The sequence below is a fragment of the Triturus cristatus genome, chromosome 6 (assembly GCF_964204655.1).
Source record: "Triturus cristatus chromosome 6, aTriCri1.1, whole genome shotgun sequence".
NCBI lineage: Eukaryota > Metazoa > Chordata > Amphibia > Caudata > Salamandridae > Triturus > Triturus cristatus.
The window spans coordinates 1,350,897,670-1,350,922,735 of NC_140589.1; the positions used below are offsets into that span (position 1 = coordinate 1,350,897,670).

Sequence of the window (25,066 nt, forward strand, 5' to 3'; positions counted from 1 at the left end):
GGTGGTCTTTATAACACAATCAATCATTGGGAAGGAGCATGAAATTGATCTGCCCATTTCTTAGGTGATCTGGTTCAAATGATACGAACTTTAGTCAGACTTAAAAATAGATCATATTTTAAACCCTTCATAAAAATGCAGAGATTAACAAAGAAATGTCTTTTTTATGTATATGTATCAAAAGTGCATAAGTTCAGAAAGTTTGCGGGTCACCCTGCATTCTTAAGTGGCAGAGAGGGGATGGGTATAGAGAATTTCAAGAGATATCAGGGAAAATACAAACAAAATAGAGGAAGATGCATAGTCACAACCTCTTTATTATACTCAACCATTGGAATACTCTTTCTCACAACTACCTGGAGAGCTAAACTTACATCTTATTGAACAGCTTGTAAATGGTGCAGTAATTATGGGAAAGTGCTTAGAGCGCCCCTGTCTTCAAAGAGCACAAATACGAAATGGCAAAGTCACAGGGAGACTGTTTTTCCATATGAAGAAAAATGCAATATATTTGTGAAAAGTCTTCAATTTCCTGTTTGTTGCTGGAAACAGAACAGCTACATTGGGTTCCACAGATTACTGGGTCTGCTTTGTCACAAGGCATTGCCATTAGATCTATATAAGACATCACAACAGTGTTGTTAGCAAATATACTTTTCTGAAGATAATTGAACACATTTCATAATAGTAAATATTTTTTCAGAAAATTGTTTCTTTCATGGGATACCTCACATGTACATACTGACAATTCAAAATAAATTGATAGTAACATTGTGATGCACTTTCAAATCAAAGGCAAATGATAGACTAGACTAGTTTTGTCTCTACATTTTTACTTGGTATTTTTAACAGCTTGAATATCCTAGCATATTTAAAACGACAACCAAAATCACTGCTCTATGGCTCATAAAGTAGCTCTATTGAACTCTGATGGCAGGTTCTATATAAAATACCTTAAAGAGAAGAGTTCAAATAATCCCTCTCATTTAATCCCCGAATACCTTTCAACACATTCTATAAGAAAAATGTATTATGAGAAAATCAATGTTTCATCCTTCTCCTAATCTACAGATCATAGTAAAAAGTATTACCTTAGTAGTTTTATGAAAATAAAAGTGTCCAAACTAATATAAGAAAGGACACTTACCATCAGCACTGGGAAGAAAAACAACATATCCACACAATGATACCATTTTTATGTCCCTCTAGTACAACGCGGTGAGTTAACAACAGTGAATTGAAAGTCCTCTTTTCTTGCAGCAAGCATTCTTTTAAAAATGATGTTCAGTGTTAAAATCATGTATTTGTATTATTTTTTGGGTGTTCTTGACAATTCACTTTATCAATTCTCAGGGCTGAAGTTGTTTTTTGTTTCAGTCCTAAAGTCACATTCATATCCAGTTTGCCCTTTCAAGACCACACTGAGGGTACCGTAAGATGTGATTTTGGACTAAGTGGCGCAAGAGTCTTTAGATGCACTGGTTTTTACTTTCTCTTATATGATGTGAGACCCCCATGCAACATAAGTAAGGTGCGACTTGTGGGACTTCATGGAGATGTTATCGCAATGGATCCGCATTCCAGCTCATTTCAATGTTTCCTGTAATGGTAACTCCACCTCGAACTGTTGATGCCGTCACCATCCTCACACGACAACTACAGAGTGGTATCCAAAGCTCCACAAGGGGGTTTGAAACAAGGAATTTCCTTCGCACGATATAGAAAGCCCCGGCTGCGAAGAAGAACATAACAAGAGCTGTTGCGAAATCAGGCCAACTGGATGAGGCGCCTGGTGGTACACCTTGGATGGATAGCAGTGGTGTAACAAAGGCCCCCACGCCCCCCACAGTACAGGGGGCCCTGAGCTCCAGGGGACCTCCTTAGTACAGTCTCCAGGCCAGAGAGCTTCTGAGTGAGTCATGGGGGGGAGCCCTCAATGTACTTTGTTGGGGGGCCCACTCAACTTTTGTTACGTCACTGGTGGATAGGCAAGCAGGTTGGTCCCAGTCTCCTTTTGGTTCTCAGAGTATTTTTCAGTTAAACATTTTTTAACTCCCAAATGTGTGTTTTGGCTATCTGGGAACCTTTAACATTACAGTCCAGGCCTGGAAGGGCACCACCTAGAGGGGGTTATGACTCATTCAGACTGAGTCAATATGTGGGTTCAGGTAGTTGAAACCGTTTCTGTCCCTGAACCTCTGATTAGGTGGCCAGCAAACTACCCATTGAAGTCACTCTGGTAGTCCTGGGTTCAAGAAGTGGAACAAGGCTTAAGCAGCAGGATGGGCCTTTGATGGTTAGAGGCAGACTCCCGGCAGCACAGCAGTTCTTCCAGGTGCAACAAAGTAGTCCTGTGAAGTACACAGCAGGCCACACAAGCAGACAGTCCACAGAAAGTCGTTACTCAGGTTCGATAGTGAACTGAAGAGTGGGTCTAAGGGTCCTATTTTTGTACTTGTGCCCTTGTTGAAGTAGGAAGCGTTAGTAGAGAATTCCCTTTGAAATCCTTAAGGTGTACTCCTTCCCCTTCCCTGGCTGTCTGTATGAAGAATGCAAGGATGACAAATCCTTTGTGTGAAGGCTGAGCACAGCCTATTCAGTTCAAAGTGGGGCTCTGCCCAGCTCCCTCCATCTGCCAGTTCATGGCCTATCCAGTCACACATAATCCCTCTATTGTGAGGCTGGCTGTCTGGGAGAAATAAACAATGTCCAATAGCCAACTGGACCCTGTCATGTAACCCAGAACGTACTGGAGGCACCAAATGGTTAGGGAAGGAATATGAGAACTTTCTAAGCGTGGAATTTTCAAACTTGTAACTTAACATCTGACTGTACCATTAAAGAGGAATTGCAATTCCATTTTCTCAGACACCAATGAAATGTTCACCTTTTCCCACTCAAATGCTAGCAGTTATTAAATGTAATAAGGCAACTCAATCTTATACCATGGGAAAAGTAGGTCTCACAGTAAGGAAAAGCGAGTTTAGGAATCTTTCACCACCAGGGTAAGTAAAACTTAAAAGTACATGTCCAACATTTTATTTACAATGCACCCTGCACTATGCACTACCTAGGGCCTACCTTAGGGGTGATGTATACGCAATAAAAGGAGAGTAAGGCTTGGCAAGGGGGTTATAATAAGCTGCAACTACATATGTAGCATTTACTTTAGAAGCCCTGGGTATATAATATACCTCTTTACTAGGGTATTAAAAGTAAACTAAAGACGCCAATCAGGTCTGACGCAATTTTATAATGTTTTATTGACTGAGCACAACCACTTTAACACTGGTTAGCAGTGGTAAAGTGCACAAAGTCCTAAACGCAACTAAAACAAATTAAGGAAAATAGGACGGGTGAAGGCAAAAGGTTTGGGGTTACCCTAGAGAGTGGGCCAACGTCCAACAATACAGAATTCCATCATTGGGATCTACAAACCCTAAAATATGAAATTTAAAGAAACAACTGTACTAGACATTCAGGATTGAATTTTGCAATTTATATAATCTTTATATAATCTGGATGGAAGACCAGATGAATCATTTTCAAATTGTTCTCAATCTATTCCTGGATTCTCTGAGAAACCAATCTCTGGGAGGAATGTCCTATAGTCCAATCTCCAACCTTTTTTGGTGGGACTTAAAGTTCCCTTTGTATTTTGACTCTTCCGCCCAGTTTGAATACTGCCATAGTAATGATTTCTGGTTGTTAAAATTGGAAAAAAAACATATCCCTCAACATTTGTTCTACACTATTTACTACATCCATCCCTGCTGCTAGGATGTCCTCATATTATTTGATGAGAGATGCCCCAAGGTTTTGTCTTTGTAATGAAATACATTTAGGCAAATGTTTTTCCTAATTGCGTCGGCAGCCTGGTTTCTATATTAATCCCGGAGTTAAGGAGAGGTTGCTCATATTCCACTGTTGGAATGTCTTTCAAATTTCAACCTCATAAGTTACTGGTGTAAATTGTGAAAATACTTCATCAGTTTTTATTTGTTCTTTATAAAAACTTACACATTCATCAATTCACTTCTATTACATTAAATATAAATAGTGCGAAAGGAAAAGAAGATGGAGTAAATTTTACCTGCTCTGCAACTGTTGCAGTTAAAGGTTCAGTAGGTTCTGATTCAGGTTTATACTCTTTGGCTCCAGTGACATATATTTCTTTCTGTAATTCCGGTGTATGGATTTTCTCAGTGACTGAAGGATATTTCTAAATGAAACCATAAAAACATTTACACATATGCAGTCACAATAATGTCTAATGAATTGCACCTGGACTAAAAGAACATATATCAATTCTCCCATTGGATGGGCACACTAATTACTCAGATTTCAATTAACAGAACAAGTAGATCAGAGATTAAACAGAATGAGTATTGCATGAAGGTGGTCTTCATAACACAATCAATCATTGGGAAGGTGCATGAAATTGATCTGCCCATTTCTTAGGTGATCTGGTTCAAATGATACGAACTTTAGTCAGACTTAAAAATAGATCATATTTTAAACCCTTCATAAAAATGCAGAGATTAACAAAGAAATGTCTTTTTTATGTATATGTATCAAAAGTGCATAAGTTCAGAAAGTTTGCGGGTCACCCTGCATTCTTAAGTGGCAGAGAGGGGATGGGTATAGAGAATTTCAAGAGATATCAGGGAAAATACAAACAAAATAGAGGAAGATGCATAGTCACAACCTCTTTATTATACTCAACCATTGGAATACTCTTTCTCACAACTACCTGGAGAGCTAAACTCACATCTTATTGAACAGCTTGTAAATGGTGCAGTAATTATGGGAAAGTGCTTAGAGCGCCCCTGTCTTCAAAGAGCACAAATACGAAATGGCAAAGTCACAGGGAGACTGTTTTTCCATATGAAGAAAAATGCAATATATTTGTGAAAAGTCTTCAATTTCATGTTTGTTGCTGGAAACAGAACAGCTACATTGGGTTCCACAGATTACTGGGTCTGCTTTGTCACAAGGCATTGCCATTAGATCTATATAAGACATCACAACAGTGTTGTTAGCAAATATACTTTTCTGAAGATAATTGAACACATTTCATAATAGTAAATATTTTTTCAGAAAATTGTTTCTTTCATGGGATACCTCACATGTACATACTGACAATTCAAAATAAATTGATAGTAACATTGTGATGCACTTTCAAATCAAAGGCAAATGATAGACTAGACTAGTTTTGTCTCTACATTTTTACTTGGTATTTTTAACAGCTTGAATATCCTAGCATATTTAAAACGACAACCAAAATCACTGCTCTATGGCTCATAAAGTAGCTCTATTGAACTCTGATGGCAGGTTCTATATAAAATACCTTAAAGAGAAGAGTTCAAATAATCCCTCTCATTTAATCCCCGAATACCTTTCAACACATTCTATAAGAAAAATGTATTATGAGAAAATCAATGTTTCATCCTTCTCCTAATCTACAGATCATAGTAAAAAGTATTACCTTAGTAGTTTTATGAAAATAAAAGTGTCCAAACTAATATAAGAAAGGACACTTACCATCAGCACTGGGAAGAAAAACAACATATCCACACAATGATACCATTTTTATGTCCCTCTAGTACAACGCGGTGAGTTAACAACAGTGAATTGAAAGTCCTCTTTTCTTGCAGCAAGCATTCTTTTAAAAATGATGTTCAGTGTTAAAATCATGTATTTGTATTATTTTTTGGGTGTTCTTGACAATTCACTTTATCAATTCTCAGGGCTGAAGTTGTTTTTTGTTTCAGTCCTAAAGTCACATTCATATCCAGTTTGCCCTTTCAAGACCACACTGAGGGTACCGTAAGATGTGATTTTGGACTAAGTGGCGCAAGAGTCTTTAGATGCACTGGTTTTTACTTTCTCTTATATGATGTGAGACCCCCATGCAACATAAGTAAGGTGCGACTTGTGGGACTTCATGGAGATGTTATCGCAATGGATCCGCATTCCAGCTCATTTCAATGTTTCCTGTAATGGTAACTCCACCTCGAACTGTTGATGCCGTCACCATCCTCACATCACCACTGCAAAGTGGTATCCAAAGCTCCACAAGGGGGTTTGAAACAAGGAATTTCCTTCGCACGATATAGAAAGCCCCGGTTGCGAAGAAGAACATAACAAGAGCTGTTGCGAATTCAGGCCAACTGGATGAGGCGCCTGGTGGTACACCTTGGATGGATAGCAGTGGTGTAACAAAGGCCCCCACGCCCCCCACAGTACAGGGGGGCCTGAGCTCCAGGGGACCTCCTTAGTACAGTCTCCAGGCCAGAGAGCTTCTGAGTGAGTCATGGGGGGGAGCCCTCAATGTACTTTGTTGGGGGGCCCACTCAACTTTTGTTACGTCACTGGTGGATAGGCAAGCAGGTTGGTCCCAGTCTCCTTTTGGTTCTCAGAGTATTTTTCAGTTAAACATTTTTTAACTCCCAAATGTGTGTTTTGGCTATCTGGGAACCTTTAACATTACAGTCCAGGCCTGGAAGGGCACCACCTAGAGGGGGTTATGACTCATTCAGACTGAGTCAATATGGGGGTTCAGGTAGTTGAAACCGTTTCTGTCCCTGAACCTCTGATTAGGTGGCCAGCAAACTAGCCATTGAAGTCACTCTGGTAGTCCTGGGTTCAAGAAGTGGAACAAGGCTTAAGCAGCAGGATGGGCCTTTGATGGTTCAAGGCAGACTCCCGGCAGCACAGCAGTTCTTCCAGGTGCAACAAAGTAGTCCTGTGAAGTACACAGCAGGCCACACAAGCAGACAGTCCACAGAAAGTCGTTACTCAGGTTCGATAGTGAACTGAAGAGTGGGTCTAAGGGTCCTATTTTTGTACTTGTGCCCTTGTTGAAGTAGGAAGCGTTAGTAGAGAATTCCCTTTGAAATCCTTAAGGTGTACTCCTTCCCCTTCCCTGGCTGTCTGTATGAAGAATGCAAGGATGACAAATCCTTTGTGTGAAGGCTGAGCACAGCCTATTCAGTTCAAAGTGGGGCTCTGCCCAGCTCCCTCCATCTGCCAGTTCATGGCCTATCCAGTCACACATAATCCCTCTATTGTGAGGCTGGCTGCCTGGGAGAAATAAACAATGTCCAATAGCCAACTGGACCCTGTCATGTAACCCAAAACGTACTGGAGGCACCAAATGGTTAGGGAAGGAATATGAGAACTTTCTAAGCGTGGAATTTTCAAACTTGTAACTGAACATCTGACTGTACCATTAAAGAGGAATTGCAATTCCATTTTCTCAGACACCAATGAAATGTTCACCTTTTCCCACTCAAATGCTAGCAGTTATTAAATGTAATAAGGCAACTCAATCTTATACCATGGGAAAAGTAGGTCTCACAGTAAGGAAAAGCGAGTTTAGGAATCTTTCACCACCAGGGTAAGTAAAACTTAAAAGTACATGTCCAACATTTTATTTACAATGCACCCTGCACTATGCACTACCTAGGGCCTACCTTAGGGGTGATGTATAAGCAATAAAATGAGATTAAGGCTTGGCAAGGGGGTTATAATAAGCTGCAACTACATATGTAGCATTTACTTTAGAAGCCCTGGGTATATAATATACCTCTTTACTAGGGTATTAAAAGTAAACTAAAGACGCCAATCAGGTCTGACGCAATTTTATAATGTTTTATTGACTGAGCACAACCACTTTAACACTGGTTAGCAGTGGTAAAGTGCACAAAGTCCTAAACGCAACTAAAACAAATTAAGGAAAATAGGACGGGTGAAGGCAAAAGGTTTGGGGTTACCCTAGAGAGTGCGCCAACGTCCAACAATACAGAATTCCATCATTGGGATCTACAAACCCTAAAATATGAAATTTAAAGAAACAACTGTACTAGACATTCAGGATTGAATTGTGCAATTTATATAATCTTTATATAATCTGGATGGAAGACCAGATGAATCATTTTCAAATTGTTCTCAATCTATTCCTGGATTCTCTGAGAAACCAATCTCTGGGAGAAATGTCCTATAGTCCAATCTCCAACCTTTTTTGGTGGGACTTAAAGTTCCCTTTGTATTTTGACTCTTCCGCCCAGTTTGAATACTGCCATAGTAATGATTTCTGGTTGTTAAAATTGGAAAAAAAACATATCCCTCAACATTTGTTCTACACTATTTACTACATCCATCCCTGCTGCTAGGATGTCCTCATATTATTTGATGAGAGATGCCCCAAGGTTTTGTGTTTGTAATGAAATACATTTAGGCAAATGTTTTTCCTAATTGCGTCGGCAGCCTGGTTTCTATATTAATCCCGGAGTTAAGGAGAGGTTGCTCATATTCCACTGTTGGAATGTCTTTCAAATTTCAACCTCATAAGTTACTGGTGTAAATTGTGAAAATACTTCATCAGTTTTTATTTGTTCTTTATAAAAACTTACACATTCATCAATTCACTTGTATTACATTAAATATAAATAGTGCGAAAGGAAAAGAAGATGGAGTAAATTTTACCTGCTCTGCAACTGTTGCGGTTAAAGGTTCAGTAGGTTCTGATTCAGGTTTATACTCTTTGGCTCCAGTGACATATATTTCTTTCTGTAATTCCGGTGTATGGATTTTCTCAGTGACTGAAGGATATTTCTAAATGAAACCATAAAAACATTTACACATATGCAGTCACAATAATGTCTAATGAATTGCACCTGGACTAAAATGAACATATATCAATTCTCCCATTGGATGGGCACACTAATTACTCAGATTTCAATTAACAGAACAAGTAGATCAGAGATTAAACAGAATGAGTATTGCATGAAGGTGGTCTTCATAACACAATCAATCATTAGGAAGGTGCATGAAATTGATCTGCCCATTTCTTAGGTGATCTGGTTCAAATGATACGAACTTTAGTCAGACTTAAAAATAGATCATATTTTAAACCCTTCATAAAAATGCAGAGATTAACAAAGAAATGTCTTTTTTTATGTATATGTATCAAAAGTGCATAAGTTCAGAAAGTTTGCGGGTCACCCTGCATTCTTAAGTGGCAGAGAGGGGATGGGTATAGAGAATTTCAAGAGATATCAGGGAAAATACAAACAAAATAGAGGAAGATGCATAGTCACAACCTCTTTATTATACTCAACCATTGGAATACTCTTTCTCACAACTACCTGGAGAGCTAAACTCACATCTTATTGAACAGCTTGTAAATGGTGCAGTAATTATGGGAAAGTGCTTAGAGCGCCCCTGTCTTCAAAGAGCACAAATACGAAATGGCAAAGTCACAGGGAGACTGTTTTTCCATATGAAGAAAAATGCAATATATTTGTGAAAAGTCTTCAATTTCATGTTTGTTGCTGGAAACAGAACAGCTACATTGGGTTCTACAGATTACTGGGTCTGCTTTGTCACAAGGCATTGCCATTAGATCTATATAAGACATCACAACAGTGTTGTTAGCAAATATACTTTTCTGAAGATAATTGAACACATTTCATAATAGTAAATATTTTTTCAGAAAATTGTTTCTTTCATGGGATACCTCACATGTACATACTGACAATTCAAAATAAATTGATAGTAACATTGTGATGCACTTTCAAATCAAAGGCAAATGATAGACTAGACTAGTTTTGTCTCTACATTTTTACTTGGTATTTTTAACAGCTTGAATATCCTAGCATATTTAAAACGACAACCAAAATCACTGCTCTATGGCTCATAAAGTAGCTCTATTGAACTCTGATGGCAGGTTCTATAAAAAATACCTTAATGAGAAGAGTTCAAATAATCCCTCTCATTTAATCCCCGAATACCTTTCAACACATTCTATAAGAAATATGTATTATGAGAAAATCAATGTTTCATCCTTCTCCTAATCTACAGATCATAGTAAAAAGTATTACCTTAGTAGTTTTATGAAAATAAAAGTGTCCAAACTAATATAAGAAAGGACACTTACCATCAGCACTGGGAAGAAAAACAACATATCCACACAATGATACCATTTTTATGTCCCTCTAGTACAACGCGGTGAGTTAACAACAGTGAATTGAAAGTCCTCTTTTCTTGCAGCAAGCATTCTTTTAAAAATGATGTTCAGTGTTAAAATCATGTATTTGTATTATTTTTTTGGTGTTCTTGACAATTCACCTTATCAATTCTCAGGGCTGAAGTTGTTTTTTGTTTCAGTCCTAAAGTCACATTCATATCCAGTTTGCCCTTTCAAGACCACACTGAGGGTACCGTAAGATGTGATTTTGGACTAAGTGGCGCAAGAGTCTTTAGATGCACTGGTTTTTACTTTCTCTTATATGATGTGAGACCCCCATGCAACATAAGTAAGGTGCGACTTGTGGGACTTCATGGAGATGTTATCGCAATGCATCCGCATTCCAGCTCATTTCAATGTTTCCTGTAATGGTAACTCCACCTCGAACTGTTGATGCCGTCACCATCCTCACATCACCACTGCAAAGTGGTATCCAAAGCTCCACAAGGGGGTTTGAAACAAGGAATTTCCTTTGCACGATATAGAAAGCCCCGGTTGCGAAGAAGAACATAACAAGAGCTGTTGCGAAATCAGGCCAACTGGATGAGGCCGCCTGGTGGTGCACCTTGGATGGATAGCAGTGGTGTAACAAAGGCCCCCACGCCCCCCACAGTACAGGGGGCCCTGAGCTCCAGGGCACCTCCTTAGTACAGTCTCCAGGCCAGAGAGCTTCTGAGTGAGTCAAGGGGGGGAGCCCTCAATGTACTTTGTTGGGGGGCCCACTCAACTTTTTTTACGTCACTGGTGGATAGGCCAGCAGGTTGGTCCCAGTCTCCTTTTGGTTCTCAGAGTAGTTTTCAGTCAAACATTTTTTAACTCCCAAATGTGTGTTTTGGCTATCTGGGAACCTTTAAAATTACAGTCCAGGCCTGGAAGGGCACCACCTAGAGGGGGTTATGACTCATTCAGACTGAGTCAATATGTGGGTTCAGGTAGTTGAAACCGTTTCTGTCCCTGAACCTCTGATTAGGTGGCCAGCAAACTAGCCATTGAAGTGACTCTGGTAGTCCTGGGTTCAAGAAGTGGAACAAGGCTTAAGCAGCAGGATGGGCCTTTGATGGTTCAAGGCAGACTCCCGGCAGCACAGCAGTTCTTCCAGGTGCAACAAAGTAGTCCTGTGGAGTACACAGCAGGCCACACAAGCAGACAGTCCACAGAAAGTCGTTACTCAGGTTCGATAGTGAACTGAAGAGTGGGTCTAAGGGTCCTATTTTTATACTTGTGCCTTTGTTGAAGAAGGAAGCGTTAGTAGAGAATTCCCTTTGAAATCCTTAAGGTGTACTCCTTCCCCTTCCCTGGCTGTCTGTATGAAGAATGCAAGGATGACAAATCCTTTGTGTGAAGGCTGAGCACAGCCTATTCAGTTCAAAGTGGGGCTCTGCCCAGCTCCCTCCATCTGCCAGTTCATGGCCTATCCAGTCACACATAATCCCTCTATTGTGAGGCTGGCTGCCTGGGAGAAATAAACAATGTCCAATAGCCAAGTAGACCCTGTCATGTAACCCAAAACGTACTGGAGGCACAAAATGGTTAGGGAAGGAATATGAGAACTTTCTAAGTGTGGAATTTTCAAACTTGTAACTTAACATCTGACTGTACCATTAAAGAGGAATTGCAATTCCATTTTCTCAGACACCAATGAAATGTTCACCTCTTCCCACTCAAATGCTAGCACTTATTAAATGTAATAAGGCAACTCAATCTTATACCATGGGAAAAGTAGGTCTCACAGTAAGGAAAAGCGAGTTTAGGAATCTTTCACCACCAGGGTAAGTAAAACTTAAAAGTACATGTCCAACATTTTAATTACAATGCACCCTGCACTATGCACTACCTAGGGCCTACCTTAGGGGTGATGTATAAGCAATAAAAGGAGATTAAGGCTTGGCAAGGGGGTTATAATAAGCTGCAACTACATATGTAGCATTTACTTTAGAAGCCCTGGGTATATAATATACCTCTTTACTAGGGTATTAAAAGTAAACTAAAGACGCCAATCAGGTCTGACGCAATTTTATAATGTTTTATTGACTGAGCACAACCACTTTAACACTGGTTAGCAGTGGTAAAGTGCACAAAGTCCTAAACGCAACTAAAACAAATTAAGGAAAATAGGACGGGTGAAGGCAAAAGGTTTGGGGTTACCCTAGAGAGTGGGCCAACGTCCAACAATACAGAATTCCATCATTGGGATCTACAAACCCTAAAATATGAAATTTAAAGAAACAACTGTACTAGACATTCAGGATTGAATTGTGCAATTTATATAATCTTTATATAATCTGGATGGAAGACCAGATGAATCATTTTCAAATTGTTCTCAATCTATTCCTGGATTCTCTGAGAAACCAATCTCTGGGAGGAATGTCCTATAGTCCAATCTCCAACCTTTTTTGGTGGGACTTGAAGTTCCCTTTGTATTTTGACTCTTCCGCCCAGTTTGAATACTGCCATAGTAATGATTTCTGGTTGTTAAAATTGGAAAAGAAACATATCCCTCAACATTTGTTCTACACTATTTACTACATCCATCCCTGCTGCTAGGATGTCCTCATATTATTTGATGAGAGATGCCCCAAGGTTTTGTGTTTGTAATGAAATACATTTAGGCAAATGTTTTTCCTAATTGCGTCGGCAGCCTGGTTTCTATATTAATCCCGGAGTTAAGGAGAGGTTGCTCATATTCCACTGTTGGAATGTCTTTCAAATTTCAACCTCATAAGTTACTGGTGTAAATTGTGAAAATACTTCATCAGTTTTTATTTGTTCTTTATAAAACCTTACACATTGATCAATTCACTTGTATTACATTAAATATAAATAGTGCGAAAGGAAAAGAAGATGGAGTAAATTGTACCTGCTCTGCAACTGTTGCGGTTAAAGGTTCAGTAGGTTTTGATTCAGGTTTATACTCTTTGGCTCCAGTGACATATATTTCTTTCTGTAATTCCGGTGTATGGATTTTCTCAGTGACTGAAGGATATTTCTAAATGAAACCATAAAAACATTTACACATATGCAGTCACAATAATGTCTAATGAATTGCACCTGGTCTAAAATGAACATATATCAATTCTCCCATTGGATGGGCACACTAATTACTCAGATTTCAATTAACAGAACAAGTAGATCAGAGATTAAACAGAATGAGTATTGCATGAAGGTGGTCTTCATAACACAATCAATCATTGGGAAGGAGCATGAAATTGATCTGCCCATTTCTTAGGTGATCTGGTTCAAATGATACAAACTTTAGTCAGGCTTAAAAATAGATCATATTTTAAACCCTTCATAAAAATGCAGAGATTAACAAAGAAATGTCTTTTTTATGTATATGTATCAAAAGTGCATAAGATCAGAAAGTTTGCGGGTCACCCTGCATTCTTAAGTGGCAGAGAGGGGATGGGTATAGAGAATTTCAAGAGATATCAGGGAAAATACAAACAAAATAGAGGAAGATGCATAGTCACAACCTCTTTATTATACTCAACCATTGGAATACTCTTTCTCACAACTACCTGGAGAGCTAAACTCACATCTTATTAAACAGCTTGTAAATGGTGCAGTAATTATGGGAAAGTGCTTAGAGCGCCCCTGTCTTCAAAGAGCACAAATACGAAATGGCAAAGTCACAGGGAGACTGTTTTTCCATATGAAGAAAAATGCAATATATTTGTGAAAAGTCTTCAATTTCATGTTTGTTGCTGGAAACAGAACAGCTACATTGGGTTCTACAGATTACTGGGTCTGCTTTGTCACAAGGCATTGACATTAGATCTATATAAGTCATCACAACAGTGTTGTTAGCAAATATACTTTTCTGAAGATCATGGAACATATTTCATAATAGTAATTCTTTTTTCAGAATATTGTTTCTTTCATGGGATACCTCACATGTACATACTGACAATTAAAAATAAATTGATGGGGGCGTGGCTTGATCAGCCATCGTGGCGGACGCAGCTTAGTAGATCTCCGGCCCCCACGCCATTATCCGCCGCATATTCTACAGTATCCTGGCTCGTAGACGACTTACCTTGCCTCGTTGCCTCCCGGAGAAAACCGGGAGCGTGACGGTGTCATCGGCTGGGCTCCTGGCAGGGGGGTTGCAGAGCTCTTCCTCGCCCGCTCCTCTGGCTGGTGTCGATCGCTGCTCCTGCACCCTGGTGTGCGGCCCGAGGTGCGGAGCTGTGCGGACGCGCACGGATCCTGACGCGCCCCCATCGACCTCACGGCCGCCATCTTGCCGGTGGGGTCTGGGGCGCGTCCACGCCGGTGGATCGGCGCGGCCTGGCTCATCGCGGCGCTCCTGGGTGTTCTGGTGAGGCTGGTGGAGTCACGCTGCTGTGGGGTGCCTGCAACTTTACTGCCTGTTTCTCCTGCTGTGGGCGACGCTCCTAAGAAGATTGCCCGGATGTTCTGCTGAGGCGCCTGGAGCGGACGTGTGGCTGCCCTGGGGGAACTGTAAATACATGGGGCACTGACAGGAGTCTCCCGACGGTGAGTGGCCTGCCGTCCTTTCACTACCTCCCGGCGCTGGCGGCCTCTGTGCTCGGGGGCCTTTTCCTGCATGCTGTGGGGCACCTATGCTACCATTGCAGTGATTGAGGGCCGTACCTATGCCATTCCACTGGCAGATTCCACAGGTGAAGACGGCCCTGGACTGGAACACAAGGGCCTTGAGTGGACTCTGACTGTGCGTGGGGCAAAGGTGTGCGGTCCTCCGCCATCAGCCCGAAGAGCCCTGTGAACTTCAACTTGCCGGGGGCTTGTTCTGTGCGCTGGTTGGCGGTGGGCGCCTCCCCGCCCGTGGTCTCCTTTGCCCCCCTGATTTGCTACCTGGTTATGCTGCACACTCCATGACTGTATCCCCTGGCCTTTGGCATTCTGGTCCCATCTGGCGCGGCAGCCTCCTGCCCAGCGGGGCATGCTCCTCGTTCCCCAGTCCTTTGCACAGTATACAGCCGTATATCCAGATGGGCAAGGGGGAGCCCAGCGGTGCCGGTCCAAAGCAGGGCACCATGGACCAATTTACCACGGCTACCGGGGGCGCTATGGGTGGGGATGGGGCCAGCTCTGCTCCGGATAACGCTGCCCTGCTGGCTGCCATCAACAATGCCTGAGATATGCTGGACGCAAAAATTGGCGCAGTGGGGTCAGAGGTTTCCTTTCTCCGTCAAGATCTCCGCAAAGCAGTAGACCGGATCACAGAGGCGGAAACGAGGGTCTCAACGGTGGAGGATTCGGTAACCTCACTCCAAAAGAAAGTCAATAAGCTGACTGTCGTCACACAGGAATTGGCTTCTAGGGTGGAGGATGCGGAGGGGCGGGCCCGGAGGAACAACCTGCGCTTCGTGGGCCTGGCCGAAGGTTGCGAAGGGGCATCTATGACGGACTTTATAACTAAATGGCTTAAGGATATCCTGCCCCCTGATCTCCTTCCTTCCTCTGACTTCATCGTGGAACGGGCGCACAGGGCCCTGACGCAGAGGCCCCCGCCGGGTGAGGCCCCTAGGCCAGTTATAGCCAAAATCATGAACTACGCCGACAGGGATGCTATCCTGCGATTCGCCAGGACACATAAAGACAGCTTCGTATATGAATCTAGGTCTATCTTGGTCTTCTCGGACTACACGCGCTTAGTGCAGCAACAACGCCAATCCTTTATGGCCGCAAAGCGTAGACTACGAGAACTGAATGTACAATATATGCTGCTGTATCCGTCTTGCATGCGTGTAATCTATAATTCCAAGTCCTATTTCTTCGACACCCAGGAGGCGGTCTTTGCATGGGCCGATGAGCGTCCACGGATCCGTGTGGGTTCCCCATCGGCCTTGGATTCGGACTCATCTCGCAGCTCTAGATCTCAGCGGCCGCGACGCAACAAGTCCCAGAAGCGGCGGGGCCCGGAGCCAGAGAGGGCTTCGCCGAGCCCTGGGTGACCGCCCTGATGGCTTCCGTCAACTCCACTTCCCCAACGGTGCTTCGTAAGGCAATGTGTTTTCTGAAACTTTGCATAAGAGATGTCGTCTTTCAAGGGGGCGTGGGGCCTGCTTCGCGGGCTGCTAGGCCATGACTGTTCTGCACCTCCCGATATCTTAGGTTGAGTGGGTGGGTTGGGTACCTTTGGTGTGGTACCGGAGGGTCCCCAGTTGGGGGTCCTTCGTCCTCTACACCGCGTCAGATGCTCCTTGTTTCTGGTAGTGTCGGGTGGGGGGTGGAGGGGTCTGGTTTTCTCTTTTTTGAAAGTTTCATTCATTTTGTTTATGTTCGGCTCATGCATACAGGCAGTGTGTTATGTTACATATGGTCTCTTATACAGATCCCTTGCTTTATTCAATATCTTTCCAAAACCCAATGGCGTCCGGTGAGGCATATCTCCTTGGGGACTTAACGGTGGACTCCTGGAATGTTCGAGGATTACTAAATAAGGTGAAACGGGGGGCTGTCTTGCGACAGGCAAAGAGAAATGGGGCAGATATCCTGCTTCTGCAAGAGACTCACATGCTGGGCACGAAAGTTCCGTGCCTTGCTCGGTTTGGCTTCTATTACATATACCATGCGGCTTTCACAAGGGGTTCCAGAGGGGTGGCTGTCCTTATACACCGCAGAGTCCAGTTTCAATATATAACACATAGAGCAGATCCTGGGGGCCGGTTCCTTTTCGTCACTGGCAAGGTACATGGCGAGCAGGTCACCATAGGGAGTATCTATGCCCCTCCACCTCTAGGCGCCACCTTCATAGACAATTTATTGGGGGTCTGGGGATCCCTTCCAACTGGCTTGACCCTGATGGAGGGCGATTGGAATGACACGATGGGACCCTCCGATAGACAGCGGACCTTAGATACCCCTATACCTCAGGGTCCAACTAAGCTGCATACCTTAGCATCGACACTAGACTGGGCAGACATATGGCGCGAACTCCACCCTACGGAACATGATTACACATATCTGTTTGCGGCCCCGGATAACAGTCTCGACTCGACTATTTTTTTGTTCCGCGGGTACTTCTCCACAGATTCTCCCAGGTGCAACACAGGCCGCGAGGTCTGTCCGACCACTCCCCGGTCACATTGCGCTTCCACACGTGCTCACGCAGGCCCCCATTCCGCTGGCGTATGTCTCCTTGGCACCTCCGTTGTCCGGCTTATCAGGACATGCTCAACGCAGCGATCACTACATATCTCGCCGACAATGGCCCATCCGCTCCCTCTAACACTACCCTTTGGGAGGCTCTTAAACCGACCGTGAGGGGTTCCGACATTAGCTACCGCACACAGGAGAAACAGAAGCGCCGCGAGCAACTCGCCACCCTAGAAGGCCGCCAGATGTCCTTATCTGCCCAACTCAGTGCTAATCCCTGCCCCGTCCTTTGCCGGAACTTGCTTCTAGCGCAGCAAGAACTACGTCAACACCTCCTGGATGAAGCCAAGGAGATTTGGGAGGCATCACAACATCGAACATATCAGTGGGGGGACAAGTCAATCAAAATGCTGCATAGACTGTGCCAGGCAGATGGCGCCCCGGCCATCACGCCTGTGATTCAGGGCCTAGACGGGTCGATGTACACGTCGCCGGCAGAGGTTGCTGACAAATTTGCGTGGCACTTCACCACCCTGTATGCCCGCAAAGAGCAGATATCTGCCGAGCTCATTGCGGAGTTCCTCCGGGACATTCCACCTCGTCGGCACCCCGATTCAGTGCGAGAGAACCTGGAGGCACCCATTACAATAGAGGAGTTGTCTGGTGCCCTTGGTGCGATCTAGCCGGGTGGTGTCCCGGGTCCCAACGGGTTCCCCGTGGAATTCCTTCGGTCCCATATGACCCTACTGGGGCCTCACTTGTTGGCAACTATCGTGGATGCAACCGACCGGGGGAGTCTGCCGGAGGACTGGCGGCACGCGGACAAAGTGCTATTTCCTAAACCTTGCAGACCCCCCGAAGACCCGTCTTCCTATCGCCCCATCTCTCTTATTAATTTCAAACTCAAATTGTTGGGGAAGGTCTTGGCTGACCGCCTTCGTGGGTGCATCACCGACCTGATCCACCCTGACCAGTCGGGCTTTATGCCACAGAGGGCTACGAGACATAACATTAGGCACGTTCATAATGCTGTTGCTGCGGCCCCTACACCCCGCCGCCCTATTACTGGCCGATATTGACAAGGCATTCGACTCCTTAAGCTGGGTCTATCTTTTCCAACTACTTGAAGCCGTCAATCTCGGGCCTCGATTCCTGACCTATGTTCGCCTGCTGTATACGAATTTGACAGTGTCCGTTCGTATTGCCGGACACCGCTCCTGCCCATTTCCGATCCGGAGAGGTACCCGCCAGGGCTGCCTGCTCTCTCCATTGTTGTTCGCTCTGGCGGTTGAGCCCCTGGCGGCCTGGGTGAGGGGCGATCCGGTGTTCCGGGGGTTCGATTGGTCCCGCTCACGGTCAGATCGTATAGCGTTATACGCTGACGATGCCCTATTTTTTATTACAGACCCATGGTACTCAGGGCCCCGTATCCTGGAGATCCTCCGAGTGTTTGGTAGCACCACCGGCCTCCACATGAATCCCGCTAAGTCCATTCTCTTCCCGGTGTGTGGGCACCAGGGCCGTGAATCGTGGGCTGCGCAGCTGTCCAGGGCCACGGATGGATTCAAATATCTGGGGATCTACATTTCCCCATGCCCCAAAATCTCGTGGGCACATATTTCCCCGTTAATAGTTAGCCTCAAAAACGAAACGGCGGTGTGGTCTGCTCTCCCGCTGTCCCTCTATGGGCGATCAGCCATTTTTAAGATGGTGTCTTTGCCTCGGATATTGTATCGCCTCCAAAATTTACCGTACCCTATCCCTCGCGCTTGGTTCGCGCAGGTGAAATTCAAAATAACTTCCTATGGGGAGGCGGGTCTGTTCGGGTGGCGCTTCGAACCTGCTCACAGTCATCGTACTGTGGAGGGATCGCGGCGGCTGACATCTACTCCTACTATGTTGCATCTCACATCCTTGCGATTAATGAGCTATGGTACAATTCCCCCACAGACCCGGCGTATGCTATTGAACATGCCTGCATGGAGCAGGTTCCCCTTCTCCATTTATTATACAGTTATACGAAACTAGATCATCTACCGCCGGCTGGCAGACAAGCTATACTGCTGTGGCGGGCTAAGACCAGGCAGATGGGATGGAAGGGGCGACTGACTCGACAGACCCCCCTGTGGCGGGGTAGAAGCCTCAAGCCTGCTACTGCATTGAAGGGATTTCGAGGATGGGACCTGGTGGGGATCTCAAATCTAGGGGATGTAATGGAAGGTGTCACACTAAAATCTTTTCAACAATTACAATCAGATTTCAGCCTCCACAAGTCAAAATTTTACAAATACCTGCAGCTCCGACATGCGATCCCCGGTTGTTTCTACTACATTCCACAGACGACATTGCGGGGAATCGCTATAAACAGCATCTACTGTTTCTTGCCCTTACTATTGCCTAGAGGGACATAGCGCAGTGTTGGAGGGCATCCTCTCCTCCGACCATGGGTAAATGGAAGGCTGCACTGGATCGGTGTATGGGTGCTGAGATTGCTGTCTTTGTGGCTCGGGGCTGCCCCCGGAAACACCGCAAGATTTGGGCATGATGGGCGACGTATGGGGGAATTGACTTGCCCCTCTCTCCCAGAGGAAGATTCGTAAAAGCTACCCCTGGCCCACCGCCCTCCAATACCCCGAACTATGTTGTTTGCCTATATCACCGCCTTATCAGACTGAATATTGGGACTCTGGTGTATTGCGTACTATATTTTGGGATCTGACCACTGTCTGTATATTGCTTATGTTGCTTGTATTTTTGGTTTACCTGCGTGTTTGGCAGGGGCTGTATATTTTGGTGAAAATAGGTGTCATCGCATATGCGTTCCAACTGATTTTGTATGCCATTGTGGGGCTTTCGCCCGATATATTGCAAAATGACCAAATAAAATTTGTTGTTAAAAAAAAAAATAATAATAATAATTAATAGTAACATTGTGATGCACTTTCAAATGAAAGGCAAATGATAGACTAGACTAGTTTTGTCTCTACATTTTTACTTGGTATTTTTAACAGCTTGAATATCCTAGCATATTTAAAATGACAACCAAAATCACTGCTCTATGGCTCATAAAGTAGCTCTATTGAGCTCTGATGGCAGATTCTATTTAAAATACTGTTGTAATCGCCTACTTGGTACGTTCCTTTCTCCCCCCTCCTTCCTCCTCCCTTGGTTCTTCCCTCTCCCTGTCACCAACATTCCATTGCACCCTTCCTCTGATTAGGCTGGATCCTGTGGTGGTGTTTGACCATAAAAGAAGAGTTATCACTTACCTGCCTTCTGGTCATCTTTATAACACTGGCGACGTTTCGCTGTGTGGGGACGGCTCACCACCACCCCCAATTTATTCATCAAATCCAGTTTTCCTGCTTGGTCGGCGTTTGGCAGTACCTCGCTGTCCTCAACCTGTTGGGGTTCTGCTGCTTCAACAAGTAAGACTGTGTCTGTGCTTTGTGCCTCGTTGTTCTACTGATGCCTTGTTACGAGGAGAGGAGCGTTTTCGCCACTTCGTTTCGAAGGAATTATTAGTTGTGCTGCTGTTCGCCTTCTGTGGACCATAAGAACATTCCTGCTGTTTCCGTTGACTTTTCGCTGCCTTTGTGATTATTATCCTGCTTGTGGCCCCCAGCGCTGCCTTTTTAGTTCCCACCGTGGCCTTGCCTTCTGCCTGGGGGTGCACGGGTCTAGAGTTCGGCAAGGCTTTGATTTCAGCGCTATTGTTTGGCTGCCGTCTGTGGCGCCTTTAGTGTAGCCGACTCCTCTTGTGCCTCCTTGACAGGGGGGCAGTCTTCCTCGCTTGGGGTTCTGTGTGCTGCAGCCCTTGTGGTGCGTCCTTCGTTTGAGGCCACATGTTCTATTTCTGACAAGATTCCTGACGGAGCCGGGCATTCCTTTTCGCACGCTCGCAGCTGATCCAGCACTTCTGTCACTTCTCAGCTGAGGCGAATGGTGGTGCGCTTCTTATTTCATCCACCAGGTGGCAGCGTGGCTCCATTTACAGTCCGGTGGTGGGGATTTTCATAATACAGCGATTTCTTCAGCTTCTGGGGCTCCAGCGTTTCTCCCCACATATCCTTCATCGTGATTTAGTTCCTTCAACGTCGCTGATGGGCACAGCTATTGGAGTTTTCTGCCTGTCATTTCACGCTGACAGGCACAGCCGTACTTAGCTGTCACTGATGGGCACAGTTATCATCACTTATGTAGTGCCTGCTTGTTCACGCTGACAAGCACAGCTTCTCCTTGCTTAACTTTGCTCATTCACACGTTCTTGTGTTTTTTCCTTGCGTTGTAATTTTCGCAAGACTTTTTAAGTGTTTTTGTGATGATATTCTGTGGTATTTTATAATGACTGTCCAAACCTGTACCTTGGCTAATTGTTTGTAATGCTCCATCCTTTATTGAAATGTACTTGGGGTTTTGCATTTGGTGGGGTGTAAAACATCTGTGAGGAAAGTGGGTTTGCTCCTCTCCATTCAAAGGTTTCATCATATCGTGTTGCTATATTCTACCTCCCTCCTTCCATTTATTGTAAATTATGGCAGCTGCTAATATGTCGCAGCCCCCACCTTTCCTTAACGAGGCAGGAGAACCTATTCTGCCTTGGAAACAATGGTTTGGGTTACTGGAGTCCTATCTTATTGCTATTGGAGGGGAGAAGTTTTCCCATTTACGCAAGTTACACACCCTGCTACACAATTTGGGCGTTGAGGGACGCAAGGTCTATGATGACATTTCGACTAATGCAGAAGGGGGGAGTGATAGTGATGATGATGAAAATGTGTATATTGTGGCAGTAAACAAACTAGAAAAGCATTTCAGTAAAAGGATAAACGTAGTGTTAGAGAGACATAAATTCTTCTCAAGAACACAGGGAAAAAATGAGAAGGTTAAACCATTTATTGCAGCCTTAAAGGGTCTAGCGAACACATGTGAGTTTGAGTCCCTTCAGGATTCCCTGATTAGAGACCAGTTGGTCAGGTGTACCAACAATCATAAGATTCAGGAGAGGCTGCTTGTGGCCAATCCTAACCTCAAGGAAGCCATAGACATAGCGGTAGGGATTGAGCACACGGCAGATTGTATGGTTGAAATGAAAGGGGAAGGGGGCAAAACCATGGAGGTCAATGCCATAAGCAAAGATCACAAAAGTAAGGTAGCTAACACCCCACTTCAGGGAAATAAATTCAAGTGTTATAGGTGTGGGAGCCCTACACACTTAGCCAATAACCCGATTTGCCAAGCACGTTCTGTTGTCTGCCACAAATGTGGGAAAAAAGGACATTTGTCCAGGGTTTGTCATGATCAGCGCTCCAAAGCGGTGTTGGAGATTGAGCCACAATTATTTCCTGATCCCAAGTTAATTTTTCAGCTTAAAGACAAAAACAATACCGACAAATTCCCATCTTGCAACATTACCCTGGATAACAAAACCCTAACGGTCTTTGCTGATTCATGTTCCCCTTACACCCTGGTTGATGCCACCATATTTTCTCAACTGTTTCCCTCATGGGAAGAAACAGTACAACCTCCGGACATACAACCAGGAGGCTACAATGGGGACCCCATACCCCTATTAGGCATGACCACTAAGGAAATAGGGTTCAAAGGAAGGAACACGGTGGGCAAGATATACATTACCCAGAAGGGGTCCAACTTGTTGGGATGGAAACACCAGAGGGAACTAGGGATTAAGTTAGACCCCAACAGTCCCGACCAAGCCCTCTTAGTGGATCCCTCGGTGGGAGGAATGGATGTTTGCAATGATTTCCCCAAAGTGTTTTCTGATGACCTAGGATTACTCAAGAATTATCAGCATTCCATCAAATTGAAATCCAATGCTAAACCGGTAGCACACAAAGCCAGACCCATACCACATTTAATGCACGTGCCTCTGCAAAACGAGCTTGACAGATTGCTGTCTTTGGGGGTGATCGAACCCATAGAGTGTTCACAATGGTTGGCCCCCATTGTTCTTACCACCAAGGCTACCAGTAAGGACATTAGGCTCTGTGTGGACCTCAGGGACCTTAACCAAAACATATGGGTAGACAGGCACCCCCTTCCACGTATTCATGAGGTGCTTACCCTCATTAATGGTGCGAGTTGTTTCAGCGTTCTCGACTTATCCTCTGCCTATCACCAGGTGGAACTTCATCCCAACTCACGGCATCTCACCTCCTTTGTGACACCCCTAGGAGCCTTCCAATTCCGTCGCATGCCTTTTGGCTTGGCTTCTGCTGCGGCCGCCTTCCAGAGGATCATGCAGCATGTCTTGAAAGACCTTCCCAGAACACTTTGTTTTCAAGATGACATATTAATCTACGGGAAGGACTTAAACGAGCATAACGTCACCCTCAGGATGGTCTTGTCCAACTTGGAAAAATCAGGGCTCACTCTAAAAAAGGAGAAATGTCGTATAGGGGTGGGATCGGTTGAGTATCTAGGACACACCATCTCTCAAGATGGGATCAAACCCAAAATAGACCTAGTTAAGGCGATTAGGGACACTGAGGCCCCTAAAGGTGTTCAAGACCTTAAATCATTTTTGGGCCTTTCCGAATACTATTCAAAATTCGTGAGGAACTACTCCTCAATAGTGGAACCTTTACGTAACTTACTCAAATCCAGAACCTTGTATGTGTGGTCCGATGCCTGTCAGAAGGCCTTTGATCTTGTCAAAGAAAGCATAATTTCTGCACCATCCCTGGGTAGGTTTGACCCGAACAAAACCACAATCCTTTGCACTGATGCAAGCAATAAAGGGTTGGGGGCCAGTCTCACCCAAATGGGGGAAGGCAAGGAACACATTGTGGCCTTTGCATCTCGAGCTCTTAAGGGGGCAGAAATCAACTACTCAGTGGTGGAGAAAGAAGCACTAGCTTGTTTCTGGGCGATTAAACACTTCCGCTTCTTTCTGTGGGGTATCCCTTTTACTGTAAAGACGGACCACAAACCACTGATGTTTGCTTTCACCACCAAAGGGGCTAACAAAACCACTCCCAGAATTGCTAGATGGATTTTGGGACTGGAAGGATACAATTTTTGTGTGAGATATATGCCAGGTCATCAAAACACGGTTGCTGACTTTCTGTCACGGTCTCCCTCAGAGGGAGAAAGTGCTCCTGTTAGCTGTGAATGTGATGATGTGATTTTGCAACTCACATGCCTAAAAAAAGAAGAATGGAATGACAGTATGCAAAATGATGCAGAGATGTGTTCAATTAAAGAGTTCATCAAGAATGGTTGGCCGGAAAACAAGAATGATATTCCTATCAGTTTAAGTTAATTCTGGGATGTCAGAGTAGAACTCAATATACAAGGCAATGTGGTTTGCAGAGGGGAGAAAGTGATTCCACCGGAGAACCTGAGAGAAAAGATTGTGGGGCTTGCGCATGCAGGACACTTAGGGCGAAGCCTAACCAAGAATAAAATCAGACTGGAATATTGGTGGCCAGGTATGGACGCCATGACGGAACAGGTGGTAAGAAATTGTGTAGACTGTAGCCGGAGTGACAAAACTCACCAGACCCGCAAGCCCCCCCTGTCGCCTGTCGAAGTGCCTAATCGACCATGGTCAAAGTTAGCCTTGGACATCATGGGTCCCCTCAACCTAAGAACATTAAAGGAACGGTTCATTCTGGTGCTAGTGGACTATCACTCAAGGTGGTTGGTCTACAAATGTGTCCAGCAGATAGACACAAGAGTCCTCATACAATTCTTAGAAAGTGTGTTCTTTGAGGAAGGGTTACCTGATACCCTTATAACAGACAATGGAGTACAGTTCACTTCGGACAAGATGAAAGAATTTCTGTATCACCGGGGCATCACCACCTCAAATCTGCTTTGTACTGTCCCCGTGCAAACGGGTTAGTGGAAAGGATCAACCGGTTGTTCAAAGAGTGTTTGCAGAGAGCAGAAGTAATGGGGACACCAGCAAATTCAGCGTTA

General features: G+C 44.3%; 1 protein-coding gene across 1 annotated transcript in view; it reads right to left on the reverse strand.

The window, feature by feature from the left end:
- Window positions 1–25,066, reverse strand: part of LOC146821409 (uncharacterized) — a 687,497-nt gene that overhangs the window by 69,420 nt on the left and 593,011 nt on the right. The window contains exons 7-9 of the mRNA XM_085609845.1: window positions 12,891–13,019; window positions 8,491–8,619; window positions 4,094–4,222 (exon numbers count right to left, since the gene is read on the reverse strand). Coding sequence (XP_085465971.1) covers window positions 4,094–4,222; window positions 8,491–8,619; window positions 12,891–13,019 — 387 coding nt within the window. The remainder of the gene's footprint in view (window positions 1–4,093; window positions 4,223–8,490; window positions 8,620–12,890; window positions 13,020–25,066) is intronic.